The sequence below is a fragment of the Xyrauchen texanus genome, chromosome 48 (genome assembly GCF_025860055.1).
Source record: "Xyrauchen texanus isolate HMW12.3.18 chromosome 48, RBS_HiC_50CHRs, whole genome shotgun sequence".
NCBI lineage: Eukaryota > Metazoa > Chordata > Actinopteri > Cypriniformes > Catostomidae > Xyrauchen > Xyrauchen texanus.
The window spans coordinates 26,671,583-26,689,310 of NC_068323.1; the positions used below are offsets into that span (position 1 = coordinate 26,671,583).

The window sequence follows — 17,728 nt, forward strand, 5'->3', positions numbered from 1 at the left end:
AGATTTGAAACGGCATGATTTGAATCTAGGAAAATCCCAACCTTTGCAATCCTGGAATTCTTCACCGTCATAAATTAGACGACCCATGCATCAACATTGCTCAGCATGACCTCCTAACTTGCACATAATGTTAAAGCCGGCTTATCTTTGAAAGGTTTCCAAAAGACCATCAGATTTGCACTATTTAAATACTAACACTGTGCTGTCCTCGCTATATGTTCTGTATATAACTTGACAGCCAGGTAAACTCTTCCTAACATCAAGACTCTGAAGACAGTCTTGTCCACAGGTTTATTGACGTTGCAAGAAAAGAGTGAAACTGAAACATACAAAGGCATAATCAGCACTAAGTTTGTCCTTTAACTTGCACAGAAATACATTAATTCAAATTATATTAATTAAATCCCAGAGTTTGTATCGTTACAAGTTTTAAATATTTAGTAGACATTTCTGTATATAATATGACATTATGTTTTAACCTGAAGACAATTATCAAATCAATTATTTATCTGTACTTGTAATATAAACTTTCAATGATCTAGAAACCAGCACATCCATTAGCACATAAAGATATGAACATCAACAACAGAGATGCAGATAGTAAATAACAGACTTCTAAAGGTTAACTTATGAAATGTAACATAGTGCCCAAATAATGATCTACAATCATAAATAGTGTTAAAACAATCAGTACATACACATGATGCTACAACAAGCCATAAGATGTATGCAGATATCACAGGATTAGCCCAGATACAATAAACATACTGCTCTCTGCAATGCTCGCTTACTTCCTGATTAACGGTCACATGACATAACTCTTTACTGAAAATGGAGATACTTAAAGGGAACACGGCCAAATAAAAAAAAGCACAAAGAATACCTGAAGAATGGAAACAAGTCTTCTAACACATTAAGTGGTAACAGAACAAACACATTTCATCTTAATCCAGGAACATTCTACACAGAGTCACAGTAATTTACCGATTTAACCTTCTAAAATGTACAGAATGCATTTAAATCCACGATTTATACAATTGATAGGTATTTCTGACAATTGCTTTGAGTTGTGGTAACTTGTAACTGACGAATTAATGATTATAGCCTGATGTACCTCTTTAAAATGTGTGTAAATGTTTTATCCATTTTGTATAACCAAGGAATTAACCAGTATGATTTGTAACCAGGGATTTTCATGTTTTGTTACCTACATGTACAAATATTAATGAAAGAATCTCAAATTTGTTATGCAAATGCTCGATTAGTTACATGGAGGAAGCAAATGACAACGAATATCATGTCTCTTGTATAAAAGTTCTCAGATATAAAAGTTCAATTCACCAGCACTTTGAGCACAATATTGGAGGTGTTTTGTGTGTCCTGGCGTCCTTTATGTTCCTAGGTTCTTGGTCGAAAGTTCGTTCCGTCGATGTTTTGATCTCTTTGTATGATCAAATTTATTGTCTATATGAGATGATAATTTTAGCTGTGAAGTGAGGTCTTCTCACTCCTTCTCGGTGCGACGAGTCAAGAATTCCCATGGATCTCACATGGGACGAAGAGTGTTCAGAGAGCAGAGCGCAACTGAAGAGCAAGAGGACAAGAGAGCAAGAGGACAAAGAGTCAAAAGAGCGAATTCTTCCTGTTTGGAACTATTTGAAATGAGATTGGCCGCATCCCCCAAAGGTGTCCTGCACCAACAGAAGTGACTTTTCAGAGTCACATGGTAAACTGGGCTGTCTTTTCTGACAGTTGAGTTATGGTACTTTGTTTCAGACTCTTAATATTTTCCCGCTCAAAAATAGTGCATATTTAATCATGAGCTTTTCCATCTTGAGAATGGTACAAGATAAATGATATTCATTGTCATCAGATTTTTCTTCATACACAAACAAATGTATACATACTAAACATGACATGTTTTTATGGATGTTATACCTGTAGGTAATAAAATGTGAAAATCTCTGGTTACAAAATCATATTGGTTTTACACATTATTGCATTTTATCAAGTTAATCCTTATAGTTACCATTCTTAGTAGAATGAGATAAATCATACAGAATTAAATATTATATTTATCAATTATAGGTGATTGCACATCGCTACACACATTTTAAAGAGTTCTATCAGTCTTTAATCACTAATTTGTCAGTTATACAAGTTAGAATGTTGATTCAGCAAAGTACTTGTGTGTTGGGCACTTTCTGTAAAATGTTCCTGCTTGGAGAGCTGATTAAAATGTAACTTTCCTTCACATTTCCACATATCAATTTTTTATCAAAGCTGAACTACCTGATAATAATAAGTCTGAAAGATGTACGAAAACTTACAGCTGCCTCTCATTCTTGTTATTATCTGGCACCCATTCATTTACAGTTTATTTTAATTACATATTGGCTGTATTCATTTGATTTTACTTGTGTGTTGGGGTTACACACACACTGTAAAATACATACTTGACCATCAGAAATAATTAAATAAATATGAATAATAAAATGCATCGATTATACTTGATTAATGTATACTTAACATGATAAAAATACACGACAAACCACAGATAATTCTGTCTAAAATATTTGTCATCAATGAGTCATCTTGAAATGTCAAATCATTAACCAAATGTTGTGTGTTCTCCCTAGTCTTAACCTCACGCAACCACTTTCTTGTGTTAATCAACGCAATCAAAATTCTGGTATCCAAACGTAGCCACGTCCAGAAATAAATAAATTGCAGAGAGAAGAACCAGGTAACCGTCACCACCCCCTGAGGCAACTGTGGTAAGCAGTTCAACTGTACCACATAAACAGGAGTATGGTGTCAATCCTGCCAGATTAAAAAGAAAGAAACCTTTAATTACACTTCACTGTTTGTTCACATTCACTGATAACAACACTTAGCGGTTACAACACTTCATTTGTGTCCCCACATATGAGTGACATGCTGGGAAAAGTCACCAACTACCTAGCCCACAACCTCATTGGCCAGATGAATCAGATCGATGCCCATCTAACACAGGAAATAATCGACCTAAAGCTGCAGTCCAAACAGACCCAAAAGGTGCTAACACTTGCCATGTGCCGCAGAGACCAGCCAGAAGCTGAACCCCAAGATCAACGTATGGTGTCCAAACAACTTGAATAAGTGTCAATGAGAGAAATCGAATGGCCCCAGGAAACCCTGACAGCTGCCAAGCACAGAAAGCAGCAAGCTTAAACCGCCCAAGAGGACCTGGAAAAGAAACTCCAGCACACCAAGGTGCAACTGGAAAAGGCCATATCTGATTTGAAACGGATGAACTCTCGAAACAAGGCCTTGGAAGGCCATCTGGACATGTCCAGAACTGAAATTAAAACCCTGACCTAGCAACTTGACCTCACCCAAGATAAGCTTGACATGGTCAGAGGTGAATTGAAACACTCTTACGAATTAAGGTGACAGTTTAAGATGGACGGGCATCCCACAGCAGCAACCCTGGTCTACAAAGCAGCATCCTACAACCGCAGTGAAAGGGTAAACATCCCAACGAACCCTGAAGCAGCACGTGGAATGGATCTTAAGGACCTCGACAAGCTGGCAAATAACATTGGCAAGTTCACACCCGATCCTGCTGAGGGTCACAAGATCCATGCTTACCTGAGTGACATAGACATCCTAATTCAACATGACAGAAACTTAGTCATGCAACAGCTCATGATGTGTTACATACATACCTCAAGAACTGTGCAAAAGACTTCAATGAGCTGTGGCTTCATCTGCACCCACAGTCACCTAGAGGATCCAGATTAGCCAAGACACAAAGCGCCAATCTCCAAATGGGTCCACCAAAACCAAGTCGACAGAAACAAGCTCCAAGACCAGAAAAGGGGGGAGTTTGATACAGTCTGACACAGTTTACAACAGTCCGTTAACTCACCCGAACACTATAGGGAAATAGCAAACTGTTTTCCTCATAGGCAACATTACTTTCAGGTACTCAGAAACTCTAGCTACACTATGTCCATATAAGGTCACACTAACCACTCAACATTGGCTAGGAAACTTACACATTACGATAGGACACACTCAAATAGGCAAAATGCTAAAGCTAATTCCATTTAGCTAGCAAGAAATTCAATGGCATTATATCAGGACCGATTATGAATTCATAGAGCATTCAGAAAGCCTTGTGCACGGACATTTATCCGTGATATGCCATGATATTGTAGACAAAGAAACCATCCCAATTATATTGAAGGAACTTAACGCATTAAACTACACAACTGAACCACTCGGATCAATTTCCAAAAGAATGCAAGCCGTCATTTTATGATTTAGCCTTCGGTACTTCTCAAGTGAAGAGTCTAAAACTCAATACTTCTGGTTTTAAATAGGTACTCCTTCACCTTTGTTCTGAATCGTGACAGAAACAAGGCGGATGTAATTCACCTAACAACTGACTCTAATCGGTTTCATTTTACAAACTATCGCTTTGGTTTTCCAAATGAAAACCAAATTACCCTTTACAAGTTTCTGAACCACTTAATATAATTAAGGATGACTCTAAAACATGAACAATCGTAGAATAGTCCAAGAGTACCAAAACAGCCCAAGAATCCTCAATGCTAGAACACTTCCTGAATAACTAGTTATTCTGCACCAGTGCTTTTGCTTTGATGGAGGTGTTGTATGTCTTATTCTGCTTGTTTTCCAGCGATTGCAGATGTTTGCTTCCACTTCAAACATCTTCAATCGAAAGGGGGATATGTAGTATTATACATGCAGAAGAACTGAAACATGATTTGAATCTAGGAAAATACCAACCTTTGCAATCTTGGAATACCTCACCATCATAAATTAGAGGCCTAGGCATCAACATTGCTCAGAAAGGCCCCTCAACATGACCTCCTGAACTTTCACACAGAGTTAAAGCAGTCTTCTCTTTGAAAGGTTTCCAAAAGACCATCAGATTTGCATGACTCGAATTTCACATTTCATCTTAATCCAGGAACATTCTACACAAAGTTATGTTATTAAATATGCTTTACATATTTAACCTTCTAAAATGTACAGAATGCATTTAAATCCACAATTTATAGGCTTGCTAGGTAATTCTGACAATTGCTTTGAACTGTGGTAACTTGTATATCTGAAAAATTAATGATTATAGCCTGATGTACCTCTTTAAAATGTGTGTAATGTTTTATCCACGTGTAACCAAGGAATTAACCAGTATGATTTGTAACCAGGGCTTTTCATGTTTTGTTACCTACACGTACAAATATTAATGAAAGAATGTCAAATTTGGTATGCAAATGCTCGATTAGTTACATGGAAGAACCTGATGACAACGAATATCATGTCTCTTGTACCATTCTCAGATATAAAAGTTCATGATTAAATATGCACTATTTTAGAGTTGGAGATTTGTAAGAATCTGACACAAAGGACCATAAATAGCCTAATTGACCATGTGACTGAAAAGTCCCTTCTGATTGGCACAGGACACCTTTGGGGATGCGGCCAATATCAGTTCCAATGTTTCCAAACAGGAAGCTTCTCTTCTGTCTTCACGCGATTTATCTTCTGCTCATCTGACTGAACAGACTTCGCTCTGACTGTTCCCTCGTGGTCTCCTCTGGATCTCGTTGGAACCCGATCCATGCCATATGAGGTCCAAGGAAGCTCGGGACTCGACGTCCCGAGAAAGCTCGTCACTCTCTACGGTTCACACACACATGAGAAGGCCTCGCTTCAAAGCCAACCTCATCATTCATACAGATAATAATTCTTCAATCTTACAGAGGTCCAAAACATCGACGGAACAATATTTTGAACCAGAACCAAGCAACACAAAGAACGCAAGGAAACACCACTACACGCAAGTACATCTCCAATTTTGTGCTCAAAGTGCTGGTATATTAGCTAAATACTTTGGACTAGACTCAAAGATAAATGGCATTGTCAACATACACCATACTCATTTTCACTGTATTGATTATTTATTTCACATTATGTCACTCTTTTCACCAATCTGACTCGTATATATGTGTTAGATTAGACTTATTTTTAGAATAGCAATAAAGTTTGTCTGTATTGAATGCATGACTGTGGATAATTTTGATAAATAATCTCATCCCTGTTTCTAAAAGATTTCACTTCAAACCTGTACCCAAATATGTGTGATATTATTTTCAATAAGTCAATAGAATATCATCACCCCAATAACTGAATTAATCATAATTCACAAATTAAAGCTAATTCCTTACAGTAGAAATTATGAGCGGATACAACTAGACCTTATATTACAAATGGAGAATTTATTCAGACATTTATTCAGAATTTATTCAGACAAATAATCTAGTTATTTGTAATTTATGTCAATTTATAATGGTTGTTGAATGCGACATTTCATTACCTAATAATGTACAATAAGGACAGTTTAATGTAGTTCATAGCTAACATATTTTGAGACCATAAATTTCCTTCTAACTTTAGCATACCAAATACCTTTACATATAATGGTGTGAGAATGCAGGCACGTTAATGGTTCCCGTCAAAATTCATCAACCTCTAAATATCCTACAGCCTTTTCTGCGTCAAGTGAGATGGCAGCGACCGGAGTCTGATCATTCGCAACTTACCACATGATATCGATGAAATGCCTAATGTTATCAGAAGAGCTGTGGCCCCGAACAAATCCCACCTGATCTATACGTATAAGAGATGTCATAACTTTACTTAATAGGTTAGCCAAAATTTTTGGCAATATTTTAACGTCTAGCTGGATCAGGAAAACTGGATGGTAACTCTTACACTTGCTTTGATATTTGTCCTTTTTTAATCAGGCTGATCCGGGTTTGTGTCATGGTTGGTGGAAGATTTCCATTCTTTTAATAATTCAATAAAATTCAAGCAAGAGTAGAGCCAGTTTTGTAGCATAAGATCAAAAAAATTCAGCGGCATAGTTATCTGGCCCTGGAGACTTGCCTGAAGGCAAGGCCTTAATTACCTTGCCAAGCTCCTCCAACATATTCAGAATCAAGAGAATATTTTGCTCCGTCGTCAGTTTAGGAGTCAAGTTCTAATGGTTCCATAAAGTTTTTAATATCTTCATCAGTAGACAAAGATGAGAAAATATGGAGATCAAGATAGAATTCCTTAAAAGCATTATTAATATCAATGGCCGAGGTAAAAATGGTGGGGAAAAATTTCCTCACCAGCAGATTTCACTAAGGACCCTCTCTGATTTATATATCTAGTCAGAAGTTTTCCTGCTTTGTCCCCCAACTTAAAGTATGACTGTCTTGCCCTGAATAGCCAAAAATCCACCTTCCATGACCAAATCTGTATTTCAATTGGGTCAATACACTTACGTCGTCAGATAACATTCGACACTTCAGCTCTGCACTTTTAATATTCCCTTCCCTCTCTACCACCCCTTGAGTCGCAAGTTCAAACCCAGGGCATGCTGAGTGACTCCAGCCAGGTCTCCTAAGCAACCAAATTGGCCCGGTTGCTGGGGAGGGTAGAGTCACATAGGGTAACCTCCTCATGGTCGCTATAATGTGGTTCGCTCTCAGTGGGACACGTGGTGAGTTGTGTGTGGATACTAGTGGAGAATATCGTGAAGCCTCCACACGCGCAATGTCTCAACAAGCCACGTGATAAGATATGCAGATTGACGGTCTTAGACATGGAGGCAACTGAGATTTGTCCTCTACCACCTGGATGGAGGTGAGTCACTGTGCCACCACTTAGAGCACTTTGGGAATTGGGCATTCCAAACTGGGGGGATAAAAGTGGAGAAAATCAAGAAAAAAATATATATATTCCCTTCCAACTCCACGAGTTCTCGTGCTTTGTATTTTTTGATGAATGAGGCATACTGTATGATCCAACCCGTAAGAACTGCCTTACTGCCTCCCAAGCCATGCCCACAGAGGATACTGAGGACCAGTTGGTCTCCATATAATCACTGATTTCGGTCTTTAACATTTGTTGAAATTCTGAATTTTGCAAAAGGTATACATTAATGTACCATCTATATGATTTTGTTTTCACTGTACATGGAAACACCTCTAAACTCACCAGGGCGTGATCTGAGACTAAGATATTTCCAACTGACCAATCAACAACAGATGAAATTATGGACTTAGATATATAAAAAAACATCTATTATAGATTAAATCTTATGGACTGATGAAAATAATGTATAGTCACTACCAGATGGGTTCAAATGTCACCAAATATCTGTAAGACCAAGATTTTTTATGCATCCTGTTAAGCATCACTGTTGCTCTAGGGGGATAACACATTTGCTTCACTATGATCAAGGACTGAGTCCATCAAAGATTAAAGTCTCCTCCCAATATTGTATCATGCAAGCAGCCCATTAAGATCTATAAAAAAGCCCTTGTCATCAGCATTAGATGTGGTTGATATTAGCCAAAATCAACATTTGCCCCTGAATTTCTGCTAAAAAAAATAATGACACTTCCTAATTTATCTTAAATCTGTTTGAGACATTTGAATTGTATATGATTACTTATCAATGTAATGACTCCCCTGCTCTTACTTGAGCCAGCATTAAAGAAAAAATGTCCACTCCATATCATCCCAATTTTTTCAGCTTCATGCAGGGAAAGATGTGTTTCTTGAAGAAACCCATTCACATTCCATGTGGAGAGATTATCAAATCCTATTAACATTTAATATATTAGAAAATATAGATTGTGTGTCAAAAATAAAATTATGATGACCACATTCCAACATTAGTGCAACAGTCAAACCTCGAACTTACCCCAGAACCAAACAAACAGAAAAAAGAAAAATGTGTGCATTAACCCTGCGCATGAGAGCGCCAATCAGCGTCCATCCCTCTAAACTCAAATCCTTAGTATCTATTCTCAAGAATGAGTTAGGGTTAGTTAATCTCACTAGCAAAGTGCGCAGAGTTCGCCATTCACCTCTCACAGGCAGATTTTGAGATTCTTGTTCGAAGGAACTATGTATCAGTTCAAAGTCCTTCCTTTCAGTCTGTCTTTGGCTCCCTACATGTTCACAAAATGTATCGATATGGTATCAACATGACAGGTGAACATGAAAACACAGAGACTAATATAAAAGACAGTGGTAATATTTCCAGTATGATTGTACACAGTGTGATTGTAGCTGAGCTTTGTCCATTATGCAAAAATACTCCGGCTTAAGACCATAACTGGCCTCAGCGTGCACATGTTGTTGAATTGTCTCCTTTCTTTTCTTTTTACTTATAAAAAACTCGTCACAGTACAATGCAATGGCTGTAGAGCCAACATTTGGCAAGTGATCATTCTGACAAACTTTGCTAGTTGAATTGTTATGAAAAATTATTTCATATTGCTACACTGCTCAGCGAAAACCACTAGCAGGGTTGGGAGGGTTACTTTTGAAAATGTATTCCACTACAGATTACAGAATACATGCTGTATTTTTAACACATGTTAAAAATACATTCTCTGAAAAAAATAAATATATTATGCAGTGCTGTTTCTAAAACAAGATCAATTTGATCTTGTTTTAAGGATTTTTAGATATTTTTACAGGAAGACAATAAAAATGTTTTGCAATAATATCAAAGATCTTACTAGAAAAAAGAAATTATGATCTAACGTGAATTTTCTTGATAAAAAAATATGATGGTGTCTGGTAACGTGCATGTAAAATGGATAGAAATAACATTTTATCTTAGCGTAAAGCTTTTTACACAAGGTTTATTTCTATTTCTTCTGGTCCAAACTTGCTTGTATGAATGTAACACAGGTTGGCAACCTATGGCATACGGAGGGGTAAAATAGTCTACTCCTCTCTCACAGTTGCTGGCATGCATGTTATTTTATTCATATGAAATTTTGCACCTGCATTCTAATCTACATCTTGATGTAATCTTTCCTTGTGATCATGCAGCGTATTTTCATGAGCTGAATGTACACTAAACAAAAAGATAAAATGTGACAAGACTGCAGTATACCTAACAGAGCGTGGGCAAGCCATTCGTGCATCACGAGCCGGCAAGCGCTTCACTTTCGGTTTATCACGTGCCTGCTTTGCTTTAGTCAGGCTGTGCGGATGACAGCCTACATTCTATGTTTCATTTGTTGTTACAACACATGATGTAATAAGAAAAACAAGTCAAGTCATTTTATTTTGTATAGTGCCTTTCACAATACACATAATTTCAAAGCAGCTTTACTGAAGATCAGGCATTAACAGAAGATAAAAATGTAATATCTATAATGTCGATGAGTCATCATTGTGAAGTTTGATCAAATACGATTGTGAATTGTGTTTAAAAATAAGTAATTAAATAATAATTGTATTTATCCCTATAAGTCGAAGATTAATGGGAGAAAAATAACCTTGGGAGAAACCAGTCTCACTGTGGGGACCAGTTCCCCTCTGGCTAACATCATGAATATAATGCCAATATTACTTAATTATGTATAGTGCAATTCATGAATTAAAATTATTAAACTAAGGGTGTGTCACACTTGGCAGGCTTGGTTTGATTAAAACCAACTCTGGTTCGATTGCTCTGTTAGTGTGGTTCATTTGAGCAAGTGTGAATGCTGCCATCCGAATCTTGGTGCGCACCAAACAAGCGGACTGAGACCCCCTGAATAGTGGGTCTTGGTCCGCTTCCAAACAAACTCTGGTGCGGTTCACTCATATATGAACACTGCATGGGCCAAAGATGTCTAAATGAACCAAAAACAGGAAGTAATTTGCCTAATACTGACCTCAAGCATACCTGGTTCTTCTCATCATAGGAGCTATGTTGCCCGTTACAGTGGGTGCAGGCGTCAGAACTGCCATCAGCCATCCTTGCAGCATATCTTCTTTTGTGTGTGTAACGGCACTCCTGGCACTGTTTTGACTCCATTACACATTTTATAAACGCTTCATTTGTTGGGGGTCATGTGACCTGTGAGCATGATGGCAGCATAGTGTTGTGACTCCACCAACCCTATTCAATTTTCATTTATATACTTCAGCTTTTTCGCTAGTTGCTCGACATTTAGTTTTTTGTTTGGATATTGGGCATCGACAGCATGTCTTCTCGTCAAGGAAAATGGTCCGGCAAGCAAAGGCAGGGTGATCAAACGCACGAGGCGGATAAGATAGAAGACTCTCTAGAAGTTTAAAACTTTGCAAGATAGACTAGATACGATTCAGTCTGAGCTTTCCAGCTGCTCTATAATGGGGTGAGAGAACTGCGCGTTCCAGTCTGAACAGCCGTGTCGGCAAAGTGGAGAAAAATCACAACAAATCTGCCGCCAGATTGACGAGCTTCGAGGAAAAGATTGCTGATTTGAAAGACCACAGCCATAGGGATAATGTTGATAATGGCATGGAAGCCACGAATCTCACGGCATACGTTTCTGGATCTTTACCAGTATAGTTCCCTTCGTTGGCCGATGCTAAACCAGAGGTAATGAGAGTTCATCGCATCAGCCCTCCCAACAACTCTGGCAGGCCTCGCACGGTCATTATGAAGATGCTACGTTATACGGATCATGATATAATTCTCCGAGCTTCCAGAAAATCTCCAATGAAGGTGGGTGGGAAAGATATCCGATTTGTTGAGGACTATAGCGCTTTCACTATCCATAGGTGGCGTTCTTTTTGGAGGCTACTAACAAGTCTCAGAAAATGGGCTTTCAGACCTTTTTGATGTACCCCGCACAGCTGAAGTTAACGCAAGGTTCGGCTCAGCACATTTTCAAGTCTCCTTTGGAGGTTGAAGACTTTCTCAATGGTTTGGTCACACAGGAGAATGAGGAAGGATAAACTGACAATTATAATGTCCTAGAGGTTTTTCTACCTTTCTTCATTTGTTTATTCTTATACGGTGCATCCGGAAAGTATTCACAGCACTTAACTTTTTCCACATTTTGTTATGTTACAGTATTTCAGATCTCTCCAGAGATGATCAATGAGGTTCAAGTCTGGGCTCTGGTTGGGCCACTCCAGGACATTCACAGAGTTGTCCAGTAGCCACTCCTTTGTTACCTTGGCTGTGCTTAGTGTCGTTGTCCTGTTGGAAAATGAACCTACACCCCAGTCTGAGGTCCAGAGCGCTCTGGAGCAGGTTTTCATCAAGAATGTCTCTGTACATTGCTGCATTCATCTTTCCTTTGATCCTGACTAGTCTCCCAGTTCCTGCCGCTGAAAAACATCCCCACAGTATGATGCTGTGAGGATGGTATTGGCAAGGTGATGAGCCATCCTGGTTTCCTCCAGACATGACACTTGCCATTCAGGCAAAATAGTCTTTCAGTTGCTTTTGGCAAACTCCAGGCGGGCTGTCATGTGTCTTTTATGTGCTTCCGTCTGGCCACTCTACCATACAGGCCTAATTGGTGGAGTGCTGCAGAGATGGTTGTTCTTCTGGAGGGTTCTCCTCTCTCCACAGAGAAATGTTGGAGCTCTGTCAGAGTGACCATCAGGTTCTTGGTCACTTCGCTGACTAAGGCCATTCTTCCCAGACAGGCTGGAGAATTGTCAGCAAATTTGTCACTCTGAAGATGTTCAGAAAGAAATAAAGGTGATGCGTACACATTAAATCATTGCTGGTGGACTTGCACTTCTGGGCCCGTATCCCTAAAGAATTTTTGTGCAAAAAGTGGCTCCTAGCGGCCAAATTCTAAGAAAATTCTCAGAGTAATGACGTTTTCTTAGAATTTCCCTAAAAGTGACACGAAAATCCCAGTTAATATAAAAGCTATTCCTCAAGATTCCTAGCTCTTAAAAGGGCTCCTAAGGCGAGATCTGCTAAGAGCAGGGAAGAGGACTTTTAGTGGCTTAGGAGTTCCCCTAAGCAGCTGCACAAAATGGCCAACAGAGGAGGCAGGAGAGATGTCCTGCAAACACTGGATGACAAGGAATTATTGAGACGCTACAGATTGGATCGTGCAGGAATCATGTTTGTGGTGGATCTCCTTAGGGATACAATTACTTCACCAACTCGACGCCACAACGCTATTACACCGGAGAAGAAAGTAATCACAACCCTGAGGTATTTGGCAACAGGGAAAATGCAACGATGCAGCAGTGATGACTTGGGTCTGTCCCAATCCTCCGTCAGCAGAGTCATCACCCAAACACTGACAGCTTTGTCACAACCTAATATTGGTGACACAATTTGTTTCATTCCCGCTGGATGCCCGCACTTTACACACACATAAAAGGGCATTTATGGACATTGCATGATTCCCTGGCGTTGTGGGTGTAATTGATGGAACACATGTGAGAATAATTGCGCCATCAGAGGACGAGGCTGTCTTTGTTAACAGGAAGAATTTCCACAGCATCAATGTGCAAATAGTGTTCAATGCGGCCTGTAAGATTTTGGACATTGTGGCTAAATGGCCAGGCTCCACACATGATGCAAGAATGCTCTCCGAGAGTGGCATCAGACAGTTTTTTGAGAGACGCTATGTGCCAGCTAATTGCCACTTGTTAGGGGACAGTGGCTACCCATGCAAACCATGGCTCCTTACACCTTACCTCCAGCCACGCCAAGGGCCCCAACTAAACTATAACAGGTAAGCCAAACAATACAAAAATCATGGAAATGAAATGCAAGCAATATGTTAGAGCATCTAGTAGTGCAATATTTCCATCAAATAATTAAAGGTCTGTATTCTATTGTAGGGCCCACAAGACAACAAGAGCGGTGGTGGAGCATGGCATAGGCCAGCTTAAGAGGCGCTTTCATGTTCTCCACGGAGAGGTGCGGCTGAGGCCTGAAAAAGTCAGCAAAGTCATCATAGCCTGTGCAATATTACACAATATTTGCAAGGTTAGACAGATTGCAGAACCTCTGGAGGATGGCGATGAGGATGAAGACAACGATGAGGATGGTGGTGAAGAAGATATTCACATTCCACAGGGGAACCTAGCCCAGAGTGGACTGCCTTACAGGCCAAACTTCACAAATTTACATTTCAGGCAAGCTGTAGCCCCATGTCATTTGAGAACTTGTGATGGTATTAAGAACTACCACAGTTTTACTGCACATCACCTGCAATTGTTAAATGCAAGACACAGAACACAATCTCTAAATGGTTTATTTTTTAGATGTTCAAATTTAAGGCGGTAGTACTCCTCCTGAAGGGAAAGGACTTTTTTTTGTTGTTCCAACACATCAATTGTGAGTTGCAATCTTCTCTCCTGCAGGGATGCTGACGGAGCAGGTGCTGCGGATGGGAATGGTGTTTGATCCGCTGGGCTATCCTGAGTAGCAGCTGCAGATGGTTCAGGCGGCAATCTTGTCGGCAAACTTGATGGGCCCAGTTCTTGTGATGGCTCCATGCTACAGAAATACATAGGCCTAGTTTAATTATTGTTTTGATTAAATTAATTTAATACAATGAGCATGGATAACACATGAAATGGCTTCTGCAATGAATAAACACTGTTGATATGAATAACCCTGTGTCCTACCTTTACTGCATTTCAAGGGCCTGCATCATTGACGTGTCACTGCCTGTTGGCAGCCCGGTGACACTGACCTCAGAGTGTCCCAGGACTTGAAAGACAGTGTCGGCCACTTGGGACAGCCGCTTTGCAGGTGGTCCACCCCCTAGAAAGAAACAGTCAATGATCACAGTACTTAGGCATGTAAATTAACTTTGCCAGCAGGAGCAAGTTGCCAGATTATGTGGTAGGCTATAGTATTTTGCTCACCTGTGAGTGAGGATTCCCGCTTGTGTGCTGCAATCTCATCTTTTGCCTTGGACTGCAGCACATACCACCTTTTCTCACAATCGTCGCCTGTCCGCACCACCAGGGGAAAAGAGGCATTGATTGTTTGGGATATTGTGTCCCAGGCGCGCCTCTTGCCTTGGCTAGTGACAGTTGGGCCAAATTTTCCTCGTAACATACCTTTATGTTCGTTCACCAACTGGGCCAGCAACAAACCTTGCTCCTCAGTACAGTTCAGCTTGCGATTCCTTTTTTCTCCATTTTCTGTGTTTGTAGGATATTTGTTACAAGCCTTCATAAATAGACCAGCCAGCAATCACAGACATTGATAAAAGCTGAGCCGTGTTACCCTCGTTAAGACCACACTGAGTTGTAACGTTGCAATTTCTACTTCATTAAGGACAGCCCCTTGAGATAGGCCATCTTGTTTTCAATGGGATCCATATGGGAGTTAAAGTACAAAATATGCCAGCTAGGATATTAATATGAGCAAATAAGACGCAAATCATTATTTGAACAGGGTGTAATGAGCTTAAGTTTTCACATATTTTAGATTCTAATGTTAGGCTATAACCCCTACAGCTTACTATTCGTTTTCCAGATATTTTCTTGAATGTGAAATATTATTTACAATTACAGTCTGCATAAGATTAGAGAGTATAATTATGTTTATTGATTTGAGGGTACATCCTTTGCTCATTATCACCAAAAGTTCATATTCATCAAACTTGTAGGATCAACCAATCACGGCTTTTGAAATGATGACTCATACCTAGCAACGGGGTCAACCACACCTCCTCACTAAGATAGGATTTTCCATCCATTCCTTGCTCAGAGTTCACTGAAAATGTTCTGGAATCACTTCTAAGCTAAAACTCCTGGCAAAGAATTTTTAGGTTAAGTTAGGAGCTCTCTGAGAGGATTCTCAGAATCTTTAGGGATACGGGCCCTGGACTTTAGGCTTTATCATAGGGCTTTTACATTACGACCTCTCACGGTATGGTTAAAGCTTGGCTCTGCTGTATCTTGGCAACCGATTGAATTGAATCTGGTTTTACCTTATAGATTACAGGATTTGATTTATTGTAACACTCCGTTGAAGAGTGTAAAACAGTGTTTTGGCCCAATAATAGCATATCTCCTTTCTACCAGGAGGGCGGCTTCAAAGTATTCCCATGATGACTACAAATGGCATTCTCATTCTCCATAATTCCATAATCATGGTCTTCTTTCAGATACTAAGCCTTTTGTTTTCTCAGACTGGAGTGATAGAGGGATTCATTTTCTGCTGATGATGGTTTACGAATGTTTAATAATCTACGTGCTAAATATAATTTTCCAAGCACTTTTTCTTTTATCTGTGCCTGAGATCTGTGCATATGGGTTTCCTTGGGTCTTACTTTGCATACGTTGCTTACTTCATGTGGAAATACAAGGGGTATGGTTTTATCCCTGTACCTGTTGTTTCTGGAGGCTTCTTATAAAAAGTTACCAGTTGTAGATGTTTGGAGCAGAGATATTTATGGTATTGGCTCAGATGACAATAATGACATATGTTGGGACTCAATATGGGCGAACCTCAAACATGTCTCTAAAAACCCTAATCATTAATTGATCCATTTCAAGATGATTCATAGGATGTATATCACTCCCAGGAAGCGTAATTTAATGAAGCTTTCCACTTCACCTGCATGTAACTTTTGCTCAAGTGGGTGTTCATATACATGCATAGGTTTTGGGACTGCCCCGAAGTAAACAAGTTTTGGAGACAGGTTTCCACAACGTTGAAGGACATTTTGGAGTTTGAGGTATCATGCTGTCCAATACTTTTGCTTCTAAGTGATGATTCCTTTTACACTCTCTCGTTAATGCAGAAAAAGTTGTTTTACTGTGGCCTTACTGCCGCTAAGAATATGCTTGCCTTACGTTGGAAACCTCCACACTCTCTAGCGTGGACTCACTTGGTGTATTCTTTCTGAAGTTCTTTCTCAGCATGGCTAGATGCAATTTCAAAAATTAAGGAGCGGTTGTAAGATATATGTCTCATGTTTCTACTTTTATATCTTTATTTATTGTATTTGGATTTTGATTTACACTCTTCTAAGATTATTTATGTATGCTTTGTATGTACTTCTGGGAGATGGGGATGGGGGGTATGGTCGCCTTGGGGAAATGGGAAGGTAATTTGGGGGGGGGGGGGGTGTTCAGAACTATGTTTTTTTATTTTTTTTACTTTTGATCTCTGAATATTAACATTCTGTAACTTAATAAAAAATGTGAGCACAAAAAAACTTGTTCTCAGCTGGTAACAATATCACCATGTATACGTAGATTAATCTAACCAGTGCACTTTACCCAACCGCCAGCACTGTTTTGGATGTTCAGCATGTTCTGTCTCAAAATATACATCATAAGAGCTGTCCAATCAGGTTGTGGCCTTATTGTTATGCATTTTTTTTGTCTCTTTAGGTTCGGTGTTAAAATGCCAGTGTGAATGCTAAGTGAACCAGGACTAAATGTATTATTTTAATTTTTGGTCCGGACCAAGAGAACCAAACTAAGTAAGTGAACAAGGGCCAGCATTTAAACACAGATTTTGTATGAACTGTAATATGTATTTGAAGCTCATCCGGATTAACTGCAGAAGTTCACATTGATGCATTGTCCAAGTTGTTGGCTGATGAAGGCTTTTGTTGGCCATTAATTAATATTCTTTGTATTCCATTTTAAGAGTGTAGTCCATCATTGGATCAAGGTGATGCAGGCAGAGATCAGTGAGGTGCAGTGAGGTGAGGTTCAACCGGCCGGTAATTTCAGTGAGGTCTATCCTAAGTCAAGGTTCAGGCAATGGCATAAGTATCCCATTGTCTTATGGTTGGAGTTGGCATCAGTTCATCCTCTGAAGTCCATCATAACAGACTGAAGTGATGTTAGCAGTAGCTAAGCCAGTTCTGATGACCTCAGGATAGGAGTCCCGAGGTTGAGATAGGGATACGAATAT

The 17,728-nt window shown here is 39.4% G+C and overlaps 1 protein-coding gene across 1 annotated transcript; it reads left to right on the forward strand.

Annotated features, from left to right (window-relative positions):
- Window positions 1-13,232: 13,232 nt before the first annotated feature.
- LOC127639604 (putative nuclease HARBI1) lies at window positions 13,233-14,331 on the forward strand. Its single transcript, XM_052121715.1, has 2 exons — window positions 13,233-13,565; window positions 13,675-14,331. Exons 1-2 carry the CDS (start codon window positions 13,414-13,416, stop codon window positions 14,120-14,122), a joined length of 600 nt encoding a protein of 199 aa, XP_051977675.1. The 5' UTR covers window positions 13,233-13,413; the 3' UTR covers window positions 14,123-14,331.
- The last annotated feature ends 3,397 nt before the right edge of the window (window positions 14,332-17,728 follow it).

What these genes read in the sequence shown, in the direction of transcription:
- LOC127639604 (XM_052121715.1), top strand. Translation starts at nt 13,414, where the DNA reads ATGCTCTCCGAGAGTGGCATCAGACAGTTTTTTGAGAGACGCTATGTG. An exon ending in CCCCAACTAAACTATAACAG is followed by an intron (nt 13,566 to 13,674) that starts GTAAGCCAAACA and finishes ATTCTATTGTAG; the next exon opens with GGCCCACAAGACAACAAGAG.